The 18,606-nt window shown below is 59.5% G+C and overlaps 2 protein-coding genes across 7 annotated transcripts; both read left to right on the top strand.

The window, feature by feature from the left end:
* The first annotated feature begins 4,131 nt into the window (after nucleotides 1-4,131).
* On the top strand, nucleotides 4,132-7,938 carry ZNF358 (zinc finger protein 358). Of its 2 annotated transcripts, none has more exons than XM_058538008.1 (3): nucleotides 4,132-4,188; nucleotides 5,815-5,917; nucleotides 6,156-7,938. In XM_058538008.1, exons 2-3 carry the CDS (start codon nucleotides 5,845-5,847, stop codon nucleotides 7,865-7,867), a joined length of 1,785 nt encoding a protein of 594 aa, XP_058393991.1. In that variant the 5' UTR covers nucleotides 4,132-4,188; nucleotides 5,815-5,844; the 3' UTR covers nucleotides 7,868-7,938. The 2 variants fall into 2 exon arrangements, with proteins under 2 accessions (XP_058393991.1, XP_058393992.1); XM_058538009.1 differs by lacking the exon at nucleotides 4,132-4,188 and adding an exon at nucleotides 4,485-4,537.
* Nucleotides 7,939-9,667: 1,729 nt separating this feature from the next.
* On the top strand, nucleotides 9,668-18,217 carry MCOLN1 (mucolipin TRP cation channel 1). Of its 5 annotated transcripts, none has more exons than XM_058537895.1 (14): nucleotides 9,668-9,748; nucleotides 11,862-12,067; nucleotides 12,784-12,951; nucleotides 13,033-13,198; nucleotides 13,587-13,701; nucleotides 13,936-14,032; nucleotides 14,245-14,344; nucleotides 14,635-14,741; nucleotides 14,843-14,992; nucleotides 15,153-15,254; nucleotides 15,627-15,749; nucleotides 15,987-16,202; nucleotides 17,763-17,893; nucleotides 17,995-18,217. In XM_058537895.1, exons 1-14 carry the CDS (start codon nucleotides 9,718-9,720, stop codon nucleotides 18,029-18,031), a joined length of 1,749 nt encoding a protein of 582 aa, XP_058393878.1. In that variant the 5' UTR covers nucleotides 9,668-9,717; the 3' UTR covers nucleotides 18,032-18,217. The 5 variants fall into 5 exon arrangements, with proteins under 5 accessions (XP_058393878.1, XP_058393877.1, XP_058393880.1 ...); XM_058537894.1 differs by lacking the exon at nucleotides 9,668-9,748 and adding an exon at nucleotides 9,834-10,994; XM_058537897.1 differs by lacking the exon at nucleotides 9,668-9,748 and having other exon boundaries at nucleotides 11,455-12,067; nucleotides 13,033-13,064; nucleotides 13,657-13,701.
* The last annotated feature ends 389 nt before the right edge of the window (nucleotides 18,218-18,606 follow it).

Below are 18,606 nucleotides of genomic sequence, written 5' to 3'. Positions count from 1 at the left end.
AAGCATTTTCTAACAATGGAAGTGACCAGCCCCAGGATAGGTTGCCAGGAAAGAACACAGACTTTACCAGAAATATTTTCAGTGCAGAAAGACTTTAGATCATGATGATTCTGGATATATTTTATGGATTTATGTCTATCCCTCCTATATCCCACTCACCTCCCAAAAAAAGGCATTTCATGTGAACTATGAAAACGAAAAAGGCTTATGAAATTAAGATGAATAAAATAGGACTGAGCATGGGAAAACAGATTAATTGTTAAAGGAAAACAACTTTGTCAAGAGTAAGCATCACCGAACAGCAGAATTCAGACCTGCCACGCACCTGTCTTTCTGTCCTGGGGCACATGATGTCATGCTCTGACTTTCATCCGTAAAATGGGGATGGCAAGAGTTCCTTCACAGAGTGGTGACAAGGATTAAATAAAATGTGTATGTACCATTCCTAGACCAGGCTTAGCATTTGGGTGCAGCTCAATGAATGGTCCCAAAATTTTGTTAATGTCTCAGGTCATTTTGCTGTATGAAACCCAGCTCACGCAGAAAGGGATTTTCTTGATTTACATAACAAGAAAATTTGGAGCTAGGTCTAACACCAGGCATGTGGGTTCTGCATCAGGACTTTCTCCCTCACGGTCTGTCTGTCCTGTGTCCCTCTAAGCAGTGCAAAAAAGGATGCTGGTAGCCCAAATTCTTATGATTAAAGACCCAAAGGAAGGGGAGAGAGGTCTTCCCAATTCCTCATATTGGAATTTAAGGAACCCTCTGATTGGCCCATTTGAGTCACGTGCTCAGCCGTCAACCAATCAGAAGGATAGAATGCTGTGATTGGATGGCCCAGTTCACTAGCCCACCCCGGGTGATTTGGTTTCCCAAATCTCACCGGATCTTTGAATCTGGAGCCTGACCTTGCTGGACCCTGTCTCCTAGCAACAGACCCGTGCCTGTCCATCACCTGTTGCCCCAGGTTACAATCTGGAGGGTGGAAAGACTCAGCTAATAGGCTCTTCCCGATGAAGGTAATTGTACTGTTCCAGACAGGGAGAGTGTTCCACAGTAGCCTGGGGCATCAGGTGCCCCCCAGTTCTCTGATAATCCCAATCTTATCTTCCACCTCATCGCTAACTTCCTCTTTTGCTTGGGGCAGAGAATTCAGCTCTGGCAATCTCACAAAATCGAGCAGATGCTCAGGAAGGAGCACATGGAGGGAGTTTGTGTCTGTCTTGCAAGACCTTGCTGAAGGCTTCATGAAAGCTCCCACATATTCCAACATCCTGATATTTTTCTGCAAAACCCCTCAACCCACAGTCTCAGGAGACACATGGTTAGAGTCCCAAGATAAAATAGGCAACAATTTAATCAGCTATTTTTCCTGCACATAACAGAGATTTCTAGTTTCCTGAGGAGGGTTCTTCTACAGGGCTGCCTCATACATCTGGGCAGGTTGTGCACTGGACAAATCTAGGGAGCCCTATTTGCTTTATAGTGAATATATATGTCTGTGGTTGTCCTGGCTCTCTACATCACCTTTGCTCAGCAAATCCACATTTTAAGTTATTTCCCTCAATACCCTTCCCTTTCCAGGTACAAATTTCTAAATTAGTCAAGACTATCATGGATTCCAAGGATAGAAATCCACTAAAACTAGCTCAAATGTCCAGGAAATTTTGTTGGCTCATAGTACCGGAAAGAATGAGGGCTTCTGGCTTCAGGTATGGCTATATCCAGGAGCTCAACCAATATAGCCAGAGCTGTCTCTCTGACTCTCACATGTACATCCTGGGGTAGACTGACTTCAGGCTGCAGACTGTTCTTCCAGACAACTGGGGAAGGTGGCTGCAGGTAGAATGAGGCCCTATATAGAGCTCCTGATCCCAGAGGAAGAATGAGACCCTCCACCATCATGTCCTCATCCCAGACCTAATTACTGTGGCCAGGGGATGGGGTTCTCTGATTGGTAAGTTTAGATTGCATGGTCCTGGGGGCTGCGTTAGACACGGGTCCTTCTGGAATAGTGAAGGGGGATCCAGAAATGGAAAGCAAGTCGCTGATGGAGATAGTGGGCAGACAGAAACAACAGCTGTCATTACGAGAATTATCAGCAATGGGATCATCCAGGAAGTGGCAGGATGAGGAACCAGCGACATAATCCAATTGCAGTCTCAAAACTCTCAGATCTGCTGTGGGCTTTTCCACAGAAATGTGGAAGGCAGGTCTCAGGCCACAAATTCAGTACAGATCTAGAAGTTTCAGGAAAGAAGAGATAAGACTCCTGGAGGCCTGATTTGCTCAAGGCTGTATGCAAGGGTAGATGGTGTCAAAATTCACCAGCCAAAGACCATCAGAAACACACCTGTAGTCAAAAAGGGTTTTTTGGAGGCCAGCCTGGTGGAGCAGTGGTTAAGTTTGTGTGTTCTGGGGGCCGGCCCGGTGGCACAAGTGGTTAGGTGCACGCGCTCCGCTTCAGTGGCCCAGGGTTCGCGGGTTAAGATCCTGAGCATGCACCGATGCACCGCTTGTCTCGCCATGCTGTGGCGGTGTCCCATATAAAGTAGAGGAAGATGGGCACAGATGTCAGCCCAGGGCCAATCTTCCTCGGCAAAAAAGAGGAGGATTGGCATCAGATGTTAGCTCAGGGCTGATCTCCTTCACACACACACAAAAAAAACAAGTTTGCATGTTCCGCTTTGGTGGCCTGGGGTTCACAGGTTCAGATCCCGGGGTGTGGACCTACACACCACTCATCAACCCACTCTGTAGCAGGCGTCCTACATATAAAGTAGAGGAAGATGGGCACAGATGTCAGCCCAGGGCCAATCTTCTTCAGCAAAAACAAACAAAAACAAAAACAAAAAAAAGAGGTGTTTTTTTTTTTGCTTGCTCCAACAAGGAAGACCACATACCAGGAAACCAAGGGGCACCTCCGTAAGAGGGAGCTGGGGGGCGGGAGGGCATCTTATAGGATTCAGGCATGTACTGGGTACTTTTAAGGAGATTTGAAGTTGGTGCTGTCGGGAAGCAGGGAGCAGATGGGGGACTGGGTATTTTGGCGATTTTTATCTCAGAGAGGGAAGGATGAAGGAGAGCTGTCATTGGAAAGAAGTGGCTGTCGTTCGTGTTGGTCGGGAGAGCGGGGTGTGTATTCATTTTTGCGGTTGCAAAGTGTCCTTGTCTGTATCTTGGTTCAGACGTGGTCACAGAGCGGCCTTGTCTGATCACTGTTTACATTCTGAGAGGGCTGTTTATGTGCAGTGAAGAACATCACGGCCCAGCTGCCAGCTGCCGGGGCTGTGCTCACTCCCTCCTCACTGGGAGCTGTCTCCAGGTAAAGTCTGCCTGGAGCCCTTCCCAGTCTTGGCCCAGGCTTCTCCAGAGATCATCACTCCCCTGAGTGTCGGGCACAGGGGTCTCCCGGCGACAGCAGTGAGTCACCGGTCAGCAGGGCAGGAGGAGAAAATCACTCAGGGACCGGTCTCCCCAACTCTTTTCCCTGGGGGGCCTTTAAGGGAAACAAATTTGTAAATTGCAGGACTTCTCAGAGCCTTGCCTCTGCTTAGGTGCATTGCCAGGCTGCGAGAGAGAGAGAGACAAATGTTCAGTGTTTTTGAACCAAGGTGGAGTCAGAGACATGGGCAGGAGGCAGAGAGAGAGACAGATGAGAACAGAAAGAGAGAGAGAGACAGAGAGACAGAGGCAGAAAGAGTGACAGGAACAGAGGCAAAGAGATCGATATGGAGAGAGACACAGAAATAAAGGGACAGGGATAGAGACGGACAGAGATGGAGAGACAGGGGCAGAGAGGGACAGAGATGCAGAGAGAGACAGGGCCAGAGGAGTGGACAGGGCCAGGCAGGGGCAGAGAGGGCCGGAGAGGGGCGGCGAGGGGCTGCGGGAGACCCGGGGCGGGGGGCGCGGCGCAGACAAAGGCGCGGCGGCGCGGCCGGGGCGGCGGGGCCGGGACAAAGGCTGGCCCGGGGGGCGGGGGCGGCGATGGCGACGGCCGCGGCGGGCGCGGGCGAACTACAAGTCCCAGCAGCTCCCGCTGCGGCCCTCGGCCGGCCCCTCTCGCTCCCCGGGAGCGCCTGGCGGGGCCGCTGGGCCGAGGGGGCCGCCGGCGGGGCTGGCGGGCGGGGGGCTTCCTGCGGGCCCTGGGGGCGCCGGCGGCCGGGCAGGGGCGAGGGGCGCCGGGTGAGTGTCCCCGCGAGCGGGGCCGGGCGGGCGGGGGCCGGGTGCGGGCGGGCGGGGGGCCCCGGCGCGGGGCGCGGCCCCGGGCGACCTCCGATCGCCCCCCGCCCCGCGCGCCGCCGGCCCGGCCCGGGAGAGCGGGGTCGCGGGCACGATGGGAGGGGGCCGCGCGCCCCGCGGGCCTAGCGCGCCCATCCGCCGCTGCGTCCCCGGGGGAGGCCCGGCCCGAGCTGCGCACCTGAGATCGGGGGGTGTGGGGGGCACCCCTCAGCGGTGGGTGGGGAGCTCAGGACGCCCCCTCCCCTGGAGGCGATCCAGACCCTCCCCCCCAGGAACCCAGGAGGGGACCCAGGTATTGTTCTCCCCAGCCTCCAGCCTGGGGTCGGGAGTTCAGGAGGCCCTTTCAAGGCGGATCCAGGGGTTCCCTCTGCCTCCCAGGACCCCACGTATTGTTCCCTTCACTCTCCAATCTTGAGGGTCCAGAGTTCTGGAAGCCCCTTCCACCAAGGGTCTACCTGCCCCCCAGGAACTCAGAGAGGATTCTGGTTATTTCTCCTCCCTTCCTTCCAGTGAAGAGATGGGAATTCAGGAGGCCTCTTCCTCAGAAGGCAATCTAAAGGTCCCTCTGCCCCCAGGGACCCAGGAGGGAACCCAGGCATTGTCCCCCCCACCCTCCAACAGTGGGGACTGGCTTGAGGATGCGATCTGTGAAATCAGCCCTCTCCGTTTGCCTACCCAGTCCCTGCTACGGAGTTATGGCTCCCAGATGACCCCCTCCCCAGAAAGAGAGCCAGAGATCCCCCCCATCCCCCAGGAACGGGTCTATTTGTTGTTTACCCCCCAACACCCAGCTGTGGGATGAGTAGCACAAGGCAGCGCCTCCCTATCAGTCATCCTGAGCTCCCCTGCTCCCCAGAAAGGGTCCCAGCCATTGTTTCTCCACTCGCCTCCCTACCTCCAGTTGTGGGGCTGGAATTCAGGATCTTTCCTCTAGGAAGGGACAAAAGTGTCTTGACCCTCGTCCCCATACCCCAGCCATGGGGTCAGTCATTCAGGAAACCCCCTGTAACCCAAGAGGGTTCCCAGGTATTATTTATGCCCACCCCCAGCTAGGGGTTGGAATTCAGGATCTTCTATCCAATTGCACAAACAGGTGTTTGGACACCTGTCCCTACCCTCCTGGCTCTGGGGTCCATGGGTCTCCCTGCCCCTCCAGGGGTCGCACATATTATTTTCCCACCTCCCTGTCTTCGGGAGCACAGGTGTTTTGACATTTACTCCCACCCTGGAACTGTGAGGTCTGGCCTTCACATTGTCGAGTCCTCAGGAAGCAAGCCAGGGGTGCCCCTGCCCTACCCCAGTGACCTAAGAGGAATACCAGATGTGGTTTGCCCCCTACTCTCATCCCCCAGATGTAGGCTGCAGAGCACAGGATGCTTCCTCTCTAGGAGGCAAGCCACAGGTCGCCCTCCCTACCAGGAACCCCCAAATATGCCACCCCCAACTGTGCAACCAGAATTCAGGCCATGTACTTAGGAGCAAGCACAGAAACCTGACCGCCCACCCTTTTCCCCACAAGGGGGACCCCAGTTAAGGGGGTGAGAACCTAGGACTGTCTCTCCTCCACAGGATCCAAGCTTCCCACCAGAGGAACCCAGGATGGAGAGAGGGGCAGAGCCATGGAGTTGGGGACTGGAGACCTCTAGTGCCGGGTCCCCTGACTTCCTTCCAGGTGTGGGGCTGAGAAGGGAGGGCCCCCATGTCCCACCAGGGTCCCTCTTCTTCCTGCCCTGGCTAGGGCGAGTCATAAGTCTTCCTGCAGTCTGAGACAAGAGGAGGATCCATGCGTGTGTTCGAGAACGGGTTCTGGGGCGTGGTTTGGTCCCCTCTCCCCTCACTGCACACACTCCAAAAGACACCCCGTGTCCCCCAGAACCTACGCCCACCCACACTCTGTCCCCACCCTGCAGATCCTGCCGCGGAGGCAGCCGGCGCTTCCACACGTGGGATGCGGCGCTCGGTCCTGGTCAGAAACCCGGGCCACAAAGGCCCGAAACCAACTTACGAAGAGCTTGACTCCGGCTCCGAAGACCTGGACCCCAACCCGGAGGAGCTGGATCCAGTTTCTGAAGACGCAGAGCCTGACCAGGAAGACCTCAACACTGTCTCCGAAGACGTGGACCCCAGCTATGAAGTCCTGGAGCCCGTCTCCGAGGATCTGGACCCCGACGCCGGAGCTCCGAGCTCCCTCTCGGGGCCGCGAGACTCGGATCCCCAAGATCTGGACGCCGTGTCTTCGAGTTTCGACCTCGATCCAGACGTCATCGGCCCCGTCCCCCTAGTTCTCGACCCTAACAGCGACACCCTCAGCCCCGCTGCCGCCCCAGACCTGGACCCCCTCTCCTCCGGCCTCACTGCCGCCCCCGAGGTCCTGGCCGCCAGCCCCGCGGTGCTGCCTGCACCCGCCAGCCCGCCCCGGCCCTTCTCCTGCCCCGATTGCGGGCGAGCCTTCCGCCGCAGCTCGGGGCTGAGCCAGCACCGCCGCACCCACAGCGGCGAGAAGCCCTACCGCTGCCCCGACTGCGGCAAGTCGTTCAGCCACGGCGCCACGCTGGCCCAGCACCGCGGCATCCACACGGGCGCGCGGCCCTACCAGTGCGCCGCGTGCGGCAAGGCCTTCGGCTGGCGCTCCACGCTGCTGAAACACCGCAGCAGCCACAGCGGCGAGAAGCCGCACCACTGCCCCGTGTGCGGCAAGGCCTTCGGCCACGGCTCGCTGCTGGCCCAGCACCTGCGCACGCACGGCGGCCCGCGGCCGCACAAGTGCCCGGTGTGCGCCAAGGGCTTCGGGCAGGGCTCGGCGCTTCTCAAGCACCTGCGCACGCACACGGGCGAGCGGCCCTACCCGTGCCCGCAGTGCGGCAAGGCCTTCGGCCAGAGCTCGGCGCTGCTCCAGCACCAGCGCACGCACACGGCCGAGCGCCCCTACCGCTGCCCCCACTGCGGCAAGGCGTTCGGCCAGAGCTCCAACTTGCAGCACCACTTGCGCATCCACACGGGCGAGCGGCCCTACGCCTGCCCCCACTGCTCCAAGGCCTTCGGGCAGAGCTCGGCGCTGCTCCAGCACCTGCACGTGCATTCCGGGGAGCGCCCCTACCGCTGCCAGCTCTGCGGCAAGGCGTTCGGCCAGGCCTCCAGCCTCACCAAACACAAGAGGGTGCACGAGGGCGCAGCCGCCGCCGCCGCCGCCGCCGCCGCCGGCCTGGGCCTCAGCCCTGCTTCCGTGTTGAGGCCCGGGCAGGTCTCCCTCCTGGGTCCCGAGGCTGTCTCTGTGCTTGGCTCCGGCTCCGGCGCGGGCCCTGACCCTGGCTCTGCGCTGGGCTCCCTCCCCAATCCCAGCCCCAAAGCCATCCCTGGCTCCCGATCTACCCCCACCCCTGATCCTAGCGAATCTTCTGACCCAAAGTCTGGTCGCGACGCCAATCCTGACCTTGTGGCCAGCCCTGATCACGGATCCGGTCTCAGCCCCGACTCGGATCCTGTGCCCAGCCCAGAGCCCAGCCCCGAGTCCCATCCTGACCCCTGCTCTCCTACCCATGACACTGTCAGGCACCCCCTCCCTGCTGGCGAGAGTCCCGGGTGGGTGCAGGAGCAAGGGGCACTGCTGGGGCCTGATGGCTGAAGGGGACGCTGGCAGCCACTGGGGGCCGAGGAAAGTTGTGTGTCGTGCAGTTAGTAAAATCCTCTCACTGCCTCCTGGCTCTGCCTCGTGGTTCTCTTGATTCTCATTGTCCCCTAATGCACAGCCCCTTCCCCGGGAGATGGGAGGGTGTGGCCTGGACCAGCCACACATCTGGAACCCCAATGTCCTGGCTTCCCCCCCCACACACACAACCTCCAGGCTTCCCAGCTTCCCCCACAAGGTCTCACACTGGTCCATTCCAGTAGATGCCATACTCTGCTCCCCCAGACCTGGCCACCCTAGTCAGGAACAGACTTGCCCTGCGGGTAATCTGAGCAGCATCCTCTCCCTTTGGCTTTTCCAGGAATGGAGGAATTTCTGGCATGTTGACAGTCTAGTGGGCTGATAATGGAGGCTGCTATGAAACCATGTGGGCAGCCCCGCCCCATTCGCTTCCTTAATTTACCCCTTGCCCTTCAAAGCCCACATTACAGGTACACCACTGGACAAGGAGGTCACTCATTTATGCGTTCAACAAACCCCTGTTGATTGCTCAGATCTCAGCAGGGAGCAAGATAAGCATGGCCTTGGCCCTCACCGAGCTCACAGATACCAAATTCAGAAACGCTTAAAAAGTAATTACAGGGTATTGTACATTCTAGAAGAAGCATCACAAGACTTCTGATTGAGATGAGGGACAGTTTTCCCGAGGGAGGACTTTATAATCTCAATAACCATTCCTTTAATCCTCAGTACTGTTTGCCCAGCCTCGTGCTAAGCGCTTGCATTTTCTCATTTAATTTTCTCAACAGTTCCATGAGGCAGGTAACTATGATGGAGTAGCCCTATTTTGCAAATGAGGAAACTGAGGCACATGGAGTTTATGGGACTCTTTGGAAGACATAGAAGTGGCGGTTGGCAGTGCCTAGATTTAAACCTGAATTATCTGCCCTCCAGAGCCAGCATTCTTAACCATTATGCTCCAGGGCAGGATTGTGCAAAGGCCCTGGGGCCATTGAAAAAAAAACGAGCTAGGGGAGAAGGTGGGGGCCAGTCTACCAGCAGGCCCTGGTAGACTGAAGTGGGGACTTTGCTTGTCATCCCAGAGAAATGGGAAGCCACTTGCACCAGCAGAGGACTGACATGAATTATTCTTTGAAGATGCTTCTGGCTGCTGGGTGGAGAGTGGAATGGAGGAGTCAGGAGTGGGTGCCTCAGATCATGGAGGAATTTGCTGCAGTGGTTCAGGCCAGGAATGTTAGGGGACTCTGGGCTGAGGGCCATAGGAGTGGGGATAAGTGGTCCTATTGGGGATATAATTAGGAAATGAAATAGGATTTGCTAATAGTTGATATGAAAGGGGCAGAAGGAGGAGTTGAGAGTAATCCCCGGGGTTTCTGGGAGGATGGAGGGGCGCAGCCCTGAGCTAGGAGCAGGGTCACCACCGGACACCGCAGATGGTAAGTGGTCAAGGATCGGACATGGAAGTCAAGAGGCTGGCACTAGACGCGGGCGTGGCAGAGAGCCAGGACGCAGCCAGTCCTCTGTTGGCGCGCTCAGAGCCAGCCCATCCCCCAGCACATGGCAGCCGGTCGGCGCTAGGACCTGGCGACCGCCCTCGGCGCGCGGGCCGCCGGCTGAGGCGCGCATGCGTGCTGCTCCGGCAGTGGCCGCCGTGGCGCAGGGGGCGGGCCGGGTGCGGTCACGTGGCTCCAGGGGGCGCCCTGGTCACGTGAGCGCGGCGCGAGTCAGCTGATGCGGGAGGGTTTGAAGCGGCGCCGCGAGGGAGGGAGGCCGCAGGGACGGCGGCGGGCTCGGACCCCGGCTGCCCCGCGGCGCCCGCCGGCGCCATGGCAGCCCCCGTGGGCCGGCGCGGCTCAGGTGAGGGCGCGGGCCCCCGATCGCGGGCGGCGGGCGGCCGGCCAGCTCCCCGACCTGGGGCGGCGGAGCTCCCAGTTTCCCCTTCCTCTCCTCCGGGGCCGAGCTCTCAGCCTTCCCGGCGGGGAGACATGGGCAGGCGGCTCCTAGAACCTGGGCGGCGGGTGGGCACCCGCCTCTCCGACCTGGGGGTGCTGAGACTCCCCACTGCCCTTCTTGACCCCACGCTCTGCTCAGAGTTCCTCAACTTGGTCAGCCAGGAGACCAGGATTTGCATTCTGAGCCTTGGTTCCGATTGCTCGGCTTTGCTGGAACTCAGGCGGCGGGCACCAGCTCCTTCAGCCCGCGCGTGAGGCTACCAGGGTTTCTTTCTGCAATCCAGGGGGCACATGTCCAGATTCTCTCTAAACTCAGGTGGCGGGCTGGAGGAATTGCCTCCTTGAACCCAGGAGCCTAAGCCAATTTCAGCTCTCTAAACCGTGGAAGCTTAGCTTGCCTGAACTCAGGCGGCGGGGGCCCAGCCTCTTCAGCCTCCGCCTCTCAGGTGGGAGCCTGGAGGAAGACCCTTGTGTTAGTTTCCCCCTCTGAGCTTGCTGGAGGCACCTGAAAGGTGGTGGGGTCTGGAGTGAGTGAGCTGTGATCCCAGCTGAGGAGGCGGCCCGCCCTCTGGCTTCCGATCCAGCTGTCTTGTAAACAACCACGATAGCATCTGGGCTCCAAAGCGACTGGCTCTCCCTGCAGGACAGGTTGTGACGGTTCCACGGTCACCCTGAAGGCCACGCCAGGCAGGGGGCCAGCCAGGCGCTGGAAAGGAACAAGGTTCTCCCAGTGGGAGCCGTGGGGGTGTGTCAGGGACGGTTCTGGGCCGCAGTGACCAGCTGTGACCCCAGCATCGCCGAAACTTTGGACCTTCCTCTTAGGCGGGTCAGGATGGAAGGGAATGAGCGGTGCTGAGAACAGCCTCTGTTCGCTGAAGAATTATTGAGACTCCGGCCGAACTGCTTTGTGTGACTTCATTCTCAGAGCACTGTCAAGAGTTTCGGCCCCAGGCATAGACTCTTTTAATTTCCACTTTTCAGAGGGGGAGACTGAGGCTTAGAGGTGCCCGGGGTCACCTGACAGGGAAGTGACAGGTCTGGGATTTGCTCCTAGGGCTGTGTGGTTTCCGGGAGCTGGTGCTGTTAAGGAGATGCCATGTTAGATCATAAACTAACACACACGCAGTGCCATCGTAATCTCCTGACGCACAGTGAGTCTTCAGGAATGTGTTCCCTTATTATGACTGTTATTATCCATCTGTCCTTCTCCAGGCCTGTGGCTTGTGAGAGTATCAGTCAGATCATGATGAGTGAGAAGGTCATCCTTTGAGTGTTTTTCCAGAAAAAAGCAGAATGCGCCGAGCTCCATGCTCACGTTTGGAGGCTAGAGTTGGGATGGGCCCGGGAGCCTCCAGTGCCGTGTGAGAGGCTAGCGGAAGCCGTTCCTTGTCCCCCCACAAATCAACCACAGGAACAATGAAGGAATGTTCCGACATTCTTCCCATGTTCCCGCCCCTGTGAGAAACGCTTTGTAAGCAAATCTTCAACTTCCCAGTGAGAGATGGTTGTGCCTCGTTTTGCAGACAGAAAGCTGAGGCTCAGAGAGGCTGTGCCCTAGCCCAGCCAGTGAACAGCAGAGTCAGGAATCAACTCAGGCCCTGTTGAGTCCCACACCCAAACGTGTAATTGCTGAGCAGCACCGCTGCATATATGCAGTCACGTGCCGCATAACGACGTTTCGGTCAACGATGGACCCCATATACAGCAGTGGTCCTGTAAGATTAATACCATACAGCCCAGGTGTATAGTAGGCTGTACCATCTAGGTCTGTGTAAGCACACTCTGTAATGTTTGCGCGACGACAAAATTGTCTAACGACGCCTTTCTCGGAAGGTGTCCCCGTCGTTAAGTGATGCACGCATGACTGCACATAGAATGTTGCCGTTTCTGGGTTTTCTTAGATCCCTAAGTTCTTTCTTGGCTGGAGCATGGCGCTCCGAGGAGAGGCCGTATGCTGCCTCCTGTTGGCAGTGGTCCTGCCTGGGCTTGGTCCCCACCAGCGTCTCCCATTCCCACAGAGACCGAGCGCCTCCTGACCCCCGGCCCTGGGTATGGGACCCAGGCGGGGGCCTCGCCGGCCCCTCTGACCCCTCCGGAGGAGGAAGACCTCCGCCGCCGGCTCAAGTACTTCTTCATGAGTCCCTGTGATAAATTTCGGGCCAAGGGTCGCAAGCCCTTCAAGTTGATGCTGCAAGTGGTGAAGATCCTGGTAGTCACTGTGCAGGTGAGAGCAGCAGGGGCCCCGGCAGAACGCCACCTGTGGCCGCGGTATTCCTCAAGGGAGAGTCTTGGAGTCGGAGCCTAGTCCTAACGCCGCAGGAGCATGATAGTGATAATGGCAGTGATCAGCCAGGAGGCCCTCTGAGGTCCTGGCAACGGCTATCGCCCTATTTTATAGCTGAGGCAACTGAGGCTCAGAGAGTTTAAGCAACTTGTTGAAAGTCACACAGCAACTGAGCATTGGGAGCTGGCACTTGAGTCCAAGCAGTCTGATGCCATGTTGACCCTCAAAGAGAACCGACCCAATGGCTGAACACATAGTTGTCCGCCCTTCCATGCCAGGCTCTGTGCTGGGCGCTGGGGACCCCAAGATGAATCAGACCCAGCCCCTGCCCTGAGGAGCTTGTCTAGTGCTGGGATGCAGGCACATTACCAGGCGTCTGATTTCCCCTCGGTAAAAGGGTACTCGGTATAAGTACCACTCGTGGTACTTACCATGTTGGTTGGGGTTTAGCACAGAAGCCGCCGTCCGGCAAACGTTTAATTAACATCAGTCGCTGTGGTGAGATGTAGGAGCGCCCACCGTGTGCTGCGCATCAGGGACATATGGTGGGCGTGGCAGATGGGGACGGGGTGAGGGGGGGCCGTCTTTACTCCTCCCCTCCTACCCTGAGGGAGGCCCCATGCGGGCAGTGCCAGCTCCTCTGTCCGTCCCCCCAGCTCATCCTGTTCGGGCTCAGCAACCAGCTGGCAGTGACCTTCCGGGAGGAGAACACAGTCGCCTTCCGACACCTCTTCCTGCTGGGCTACTCCGACGGGGCGGATGACACCTTCGCAGCCTACACGCGGGAGCAGCTCTACCAGGCCATCTTCTACGCCGTGGACCAGGTGCAGGTGGTGGGGGCTGGTGGGCGGGGGGGCAGCGGAGAGCGGGTGGGGCTGATGGGCTGTCCCTGTCTCTGCCCACAGTACCTGTTGCTCCCTGATGTGTCCCTGGGCCGGTATGCCTACGTGAGGGGTGGGGGCGGCCCCGGGGCCAACGGCTCAGCCCTGGCTCTCTGCCAGCGGTACTATCACCGGGGCCACGTGGACCCAGCCAACGACACCTTTGACATCGACCCGATGGTCGTCACTGGTAAGTGCGCAGGGCAGGGCGTGGCTGTCGGGAGCCTGGGCTGCTGGGGTTCCAATCACAGTGCTGCCCCCTGCTCGTCGGGGGACAGGGTTGTCGCCATCATCAGTCATTTGATGTATGCAACGTGCGTAGGAACGAGGGCATGCAGAAAGAGCCGGTGTTATCTTTTAGTAGCATTAATTCACTAAACATTTGGGGGGCCACATTGTGCCAGGCCCTAGGGTCTGCATAGGGAATGAGACGGGGTCGGGGGAGACAGCGGGGAACACACAACTGTTGAGGTGCAGGGTGGGAGGTGAGCCAGGGAAAGGTGCTGTCAGGGACTCTGAGGAGACCAGCTCATGCCTTCCCCACCCCCAGTGTCCCTTCCCTGCCTCCCTGTCCTCAGACTGCATCTGGGTGGACCCCCCGGAGAGACCCCCACCGCCCCCCAGCGATGATCTCGTCCTCTCTGACAGCAGCAGCAGTGCCAGTTACAAGAACCTCACGCTCAAATTCCACAAGTACTGCTCGATGGATGGAGAGGGCCACCCCAGGGCCGTGCCGAGGGTGGGGGAGGCAGGAGGCCATGCCCCCTGGGGCCACTTGGGCATGGGCATGGGCAGGGGCCGGCCCTGCTGACTCCTGCCACGTGAGCACCTCCTCTGCCAGCTGCAGAGTCAGCGTGGGGCACACACTGCTCCCCGGGCGGGAGGGACCCACAGAGCCCCCGCCCCTCACCCGAGCCTCCCCCACAGGCTGATCAACGTCACCATCCACTTCCAGCTGAAGACCATCAACCTGCAGAGCCTGATCAACAATGAGATCCCAGACTGCTATACCTTCACAGTCTTGGTGAGCCCAAGGGCCTTGGGCCCAGGCGGCGGACACTCTGGTGATCTGGGGTGGGGGGGTGGGGCATAGGGCTCCTGAGCTTCGGGGCTGGGGGCTCTGGGCAAGGGCAGCGTGGGGGCAATGGGGTGATGGGGAGGCTGGGGCCGGACAGACCATCTGTCATGCGGGCCCCGGTTTAGTCTGCCTCCTCCTGTCCCGCCGCACCCCTGTAGATCACGTTTGATAATAAGGCGCACAGTGGGCGTGTCCCCATCAGCCTGGAGACCCAGGCCGACATCCAGGAGTGTAAGCACCCCAGTGTCTTCAGACACGGTGAGCCCCCAAGTACCAGACCAGGGGCTCGGACCTGCCCAGGGTCCTTCAAACCCCAGACCAGCACAGACCACGGGCCCCAACCTGCCTGGGGATCCCTGAGCCCCAGACCAGTGCTGACTAGAGGCCCTGACCTTCCTGGGGATCTCCAAGCCCCAGACCAGCACTGACCAAGCTCCTGACTCACTCAGAGTAACCCATGAGCCCGCTGACCAGCCCAGTGCAGCCCTGCAGCCCCCAGGCCTGGCCCAGCCCCAGCCCCGGCCCGACCCGCAGCCCCCTCCCCGCAGGAGACAACAGCTTCCGGCTCCTGTTTGACGTGGTCGTGATCCTCATCTGCGCCCTCTCCTTCCTGCTGTGTGCCCGCTCGCTGCTCCGAGGCTTCCTGCTGCAGAATGTGAGAGCCGCCCCCAGCCGCGCCCGGCTCTAGGGCGATCGAGGCGGGGGGCGCGAGGGTCCCATGCCTGGGCAGGCCCTCACCCCGCCTGCCTGCTGCAGGAATTTGTCGGGTTCATGTGGCGGCGGCGGGGACGGGTCATCAGCCTGTGGGAACGGCTGGAATTTGTCAACGGCTGGTACATCCTGCTGGTCACCAGTGACGTGCTCACCATCTCGGGCACCATCATGAAGATCGGCATCGAAGCCAAGGTAGGTCCTGCCCACGCCTGCCCGGGGCCCCGTCGTCTCCTTCCAGACCCTGGCCCCTGTCCCACCTCGTCCCCAGGTCCTGTCCCTGCCGGTGCCCGCCTGGGGCGACATCCCCCAGAAGGGCCAGGCCAGATGTGGTTGACACTTCTTCCCTGCTCAGAACCTGGCGAGCTACGACGTTTGCAGCATCCTCCTGGGCACCTCGACGCTGCTCGTCTGGGTTGGGGTGATCCGCTATCTGACCTTCTTCCATAAGTACAACGTAAGCCTCGGACACACAGGCGGGGCCCTGCGGGTGGCATCCACATACCCCCAGGTTCCTACTCCCCCAAATAAATTCATCCACATACAGCAATCACCAGCCCCTGTGGATGGCCTGTCTCAAGTGTGTTCTTATACCTGCCCACCCCAGATGTGGTTTGTCACTACCCCCGGGCAGGGGCCACGTGAGCTCGCCCCTTCATCCCTACCCCAGCTGAGGCCAGCCACGGGGTGCCCCTTCTAAGCTCCCCCCGGCTTCCACGGCCCCCTCCCTAGCGTGCCATCGGCCGGGTCCTGCCTGCCTCACCTCCATCTGCACGGCCGAGCTGGGTTGTGGTCATGCCATCACCTCCGCTCCCACCTGCCCCCACAGATCCTCATCGCCACGCTGCGGGTGGCCCTGCCCAGCGTCATGCGCTTCTGCTGCTGTGTGGCTGTCATCTACCTGGGCTATTGCTTCTGCGGCTGGATCGTGTTGGGGCCTTACCACGTGAAGGTAGGAGCTGGAGGGGGTGCTCGTGACCCACCGTCCAGGGGCCCTGGCTCCCGTCCCCCGAGCCCACTTCCTAAGCCCTCCAACCCCTGGTCTGTGCATCATTGACCTGGCAACACAGAATGACCCACCGTGAGCCCTGCTACCTGACCAGCAGGTCTGCCCAGCATCCCCTCTGAGCCCGGTGCCCCTGCCGCGCCCCCGGCTCCCTCTGACCCCACAACCCCGCTCCCGGCGCAGTTCCGCTCGCTGTCCATGGTGTCGGAGTGCCTGTTCTCGCTCATCAACGGGGACGACATGTTCGTGACCTTCGCGGCCATGCAGGCGCAGCAGGGCCGCAGCAGCCTCGTCTGGCTCTTCTCCCAGCTCTACCTCTACTCCTTCATCAGCCTCTTCATCTACATGGTGCTGAGCCTCTTCATCGCGCTCATCACCGGCGCCTACGACACCATCAAGGTCAGCCGCCCGCCCGCGCACGCAGCCCCCAGCTCAGGCTCAGGCTCGGGCTCGGCCACAGCAGGGCCCCGGGGGGACCCGGCAGGGTGAGGAGAGAAGGACCAGGGAGATGGGGGAGACTCCGCGAAGCCAAAGGAGAGGTGGCTCACAATCGGGGGGCACAGGGGGCACTGTATCATCCCGGTCACAGCTGCCACGTTCTCTGTTTTATCAAGGACGGGCCTGGCCAGGTAGGATTCTTGCGTCTGCTTTTTCCAACAGGGAACCCGAGCCATACGGTTTCAGTGACTTGCCCGAGGTCAGAAACTAAGTGACGGAGGCAGGCTCAACCCAGGACTGTCTGATTCCAGAAGCCCTCTGTCCTGTGGGGTGGCCTGGGTGGGGGCTGTTTGGGTCTGGGGAACGGTGGTTGTCTCTGCAGCCTGCGGGGGTCAGAGGAGAGACGGGGGTCAGAGCAGAATGTGGGCGTGGCAGGTAGCCAGGATCCTTTGAGCAAACACGTCTGAGGGCCTGTTGTGGGCCAAGCCCTGTGCTGGGCGCCAGGCCGCTAGGAAATAAGACGTTCACGGTCTGTTCACGGCCAATGGGCAAGGTGGCGGATGCCTGAACGGAAATAGGATGACCAACCAGTGAGAGGTGCAAAGGAAGTGTGGAAGGTCACAGGGGGCCCCCCCCCCTGCTTTTGACCAGTACTGGGGTGAGTCCAGGAAGGTTTCTAGAATGTGCCATCCAATCCTAGTCTCAAGCCACATGTGACTGTTTACATTTTAACTGTAATTGAAAGGAAATACAATTCCAAATTCAGTTCCTCACTGACACCATCCATGTATCAAGTGCCCCAAAGCCAACGTGGCTAGTGGCTACCAGATTGCACAGCATAGATATCAAACAGTCCCATCATCTCAGAAAGTTCTAGAAGAGATGGGAGTCCAAGGGCCAGAGCACAGGAGGGGACGGATCAGCGAAAGCACAGACTTAGTAGCCAGAGAGGACTTGAAGAGATGATGGTTCCTCCACAAGGTTGAGGGGGGAGGAGGGAAGGCTTGGCTGAAATCCAGAACATTGTCTCCAGCTGGGGATGAGGATGTGTACAGCCCCGCTCCCCATGCAGGGATCCAGCCATGCCGCAGACACACGCCTGTCGCTCAGGCCGAGGAGCCCCCACGGTCTTGCTCTACACTTACACATCACTCCTGTGAATCAGCCTGGGGTGGACAAGCCCGGGTCTTGCTCCCTCTGTGTGCACCCAGCTCACTTAATAGAGGGTTATCAGGCACCCAGATGGTGTCAGGCACAGCTCTGGCTGTGGGAGCTGCAGCAGAGGGCGCCAGCTGACTAAGATGTGTGCGGTGCACACATGCAGGGGTCAGAGAGTCTCTCTGTGAAGTGATCCATGAGGAACAACAGGTGGAGGGCACAGCGAGTGCAAAGGCCCAGAGGTGGGAGTCTGGTTGGTCTATGAGGAGCAGCAAGGAGCCCCAGGTGGCCAGAGAGGAGGTGGAGGGGAGGACGGGCCTGGAGGGGCCCCTTTCACGCTGGGCCACCGGCATCTCTCCCCAGCACCCAGGTGGTGCGGGCACAGAGGTGAGCGAGCTCCAGGCCTACATCGCGCAGTGCCAGGACAGCCCCACCTCTGGCAAGTTCCGCCGAGGGAGCGGCTCAGCCTGCAGCCTCTTGTGCTGCTGTGGCAGGTTCGAGTCCCCGTGGGTTCGGGGATTGGGGGCTGGGGGCAGCGGAGCGGGCCAGAGGGAACTGATGCCTGCCACCCTGTCTGACTCGGCCCCTCCTTCAGGGAGGCCTCGGAGGAGCATTCGCTGCTGGTGAATTGACCCGGACCACAACTGCCACAGGACATTAGCCCCTGGACTTCGGAGACCCATGCTTATTTATTTTTAGGGTTTGCTTTTAAGGACCGGCTCCCTGCAAAGCCCTGTGAGGGCCTGGACCAGTCGGGTCGGACATTAGGTGGGCGGGTGTTAAATAAACGGGAAAAGAAACTTGTTGTTTTCATTTCGAGTGGGAGGGGCATTCCCTGCGCCAACCGGTGTCCTGCCCCTTTAAGGCGGGGACACAGCGTGGGAGGCCCCGCGCGACCTTCGAAACATGGCGGGGGGCGTGGCTGCGGCGCGCACTGCGGGGAATAAATTAAAGGGGCCGCGCCTGCAGCGATGGGCAGAACGCTAGCCGTGGTGGCGCAGGGTGGACCCCGGCTGCGGCCCCTCGGTGAGTCCGGGTTTCCGTCGCCCCCAGAGGGGCGCCCATTCTGGGGTCGTTAGCGAGCCCTCGGCTTTCCCAAGCTCTGTCCTCCGCCGATTCCCGGTAGCCCCGACTTGCCGACGCTCCCATCCCCCAGTTCCCGGCAGGTGTGTCTGCACCGGTAGTCAGGTGCGCTCTAGAGTGGAAG

The sequence above is a fragment of the Diceros bicornis genome, unplaced genomic scaffold (assembly GCF_020826845.1).
Source record: "Diceros bicornis minor isolate mBicDic1 unplaced genomic scaffold, mDicBic1.mat.cur scaffold_73_ctg1, whole genome shotgun sequence".
Classification (NCBI taxonomy): Eukaryota; Metazoa; Chordata; class Mammalia; order Perissodactyla; family Rhinocerotidae; genus Diceros; species Diceros bicornis.
Note: the sequence above shows the minus strand (reverse complement) of the source record. Positions and strands in the feature narration are given on the sequence as shown.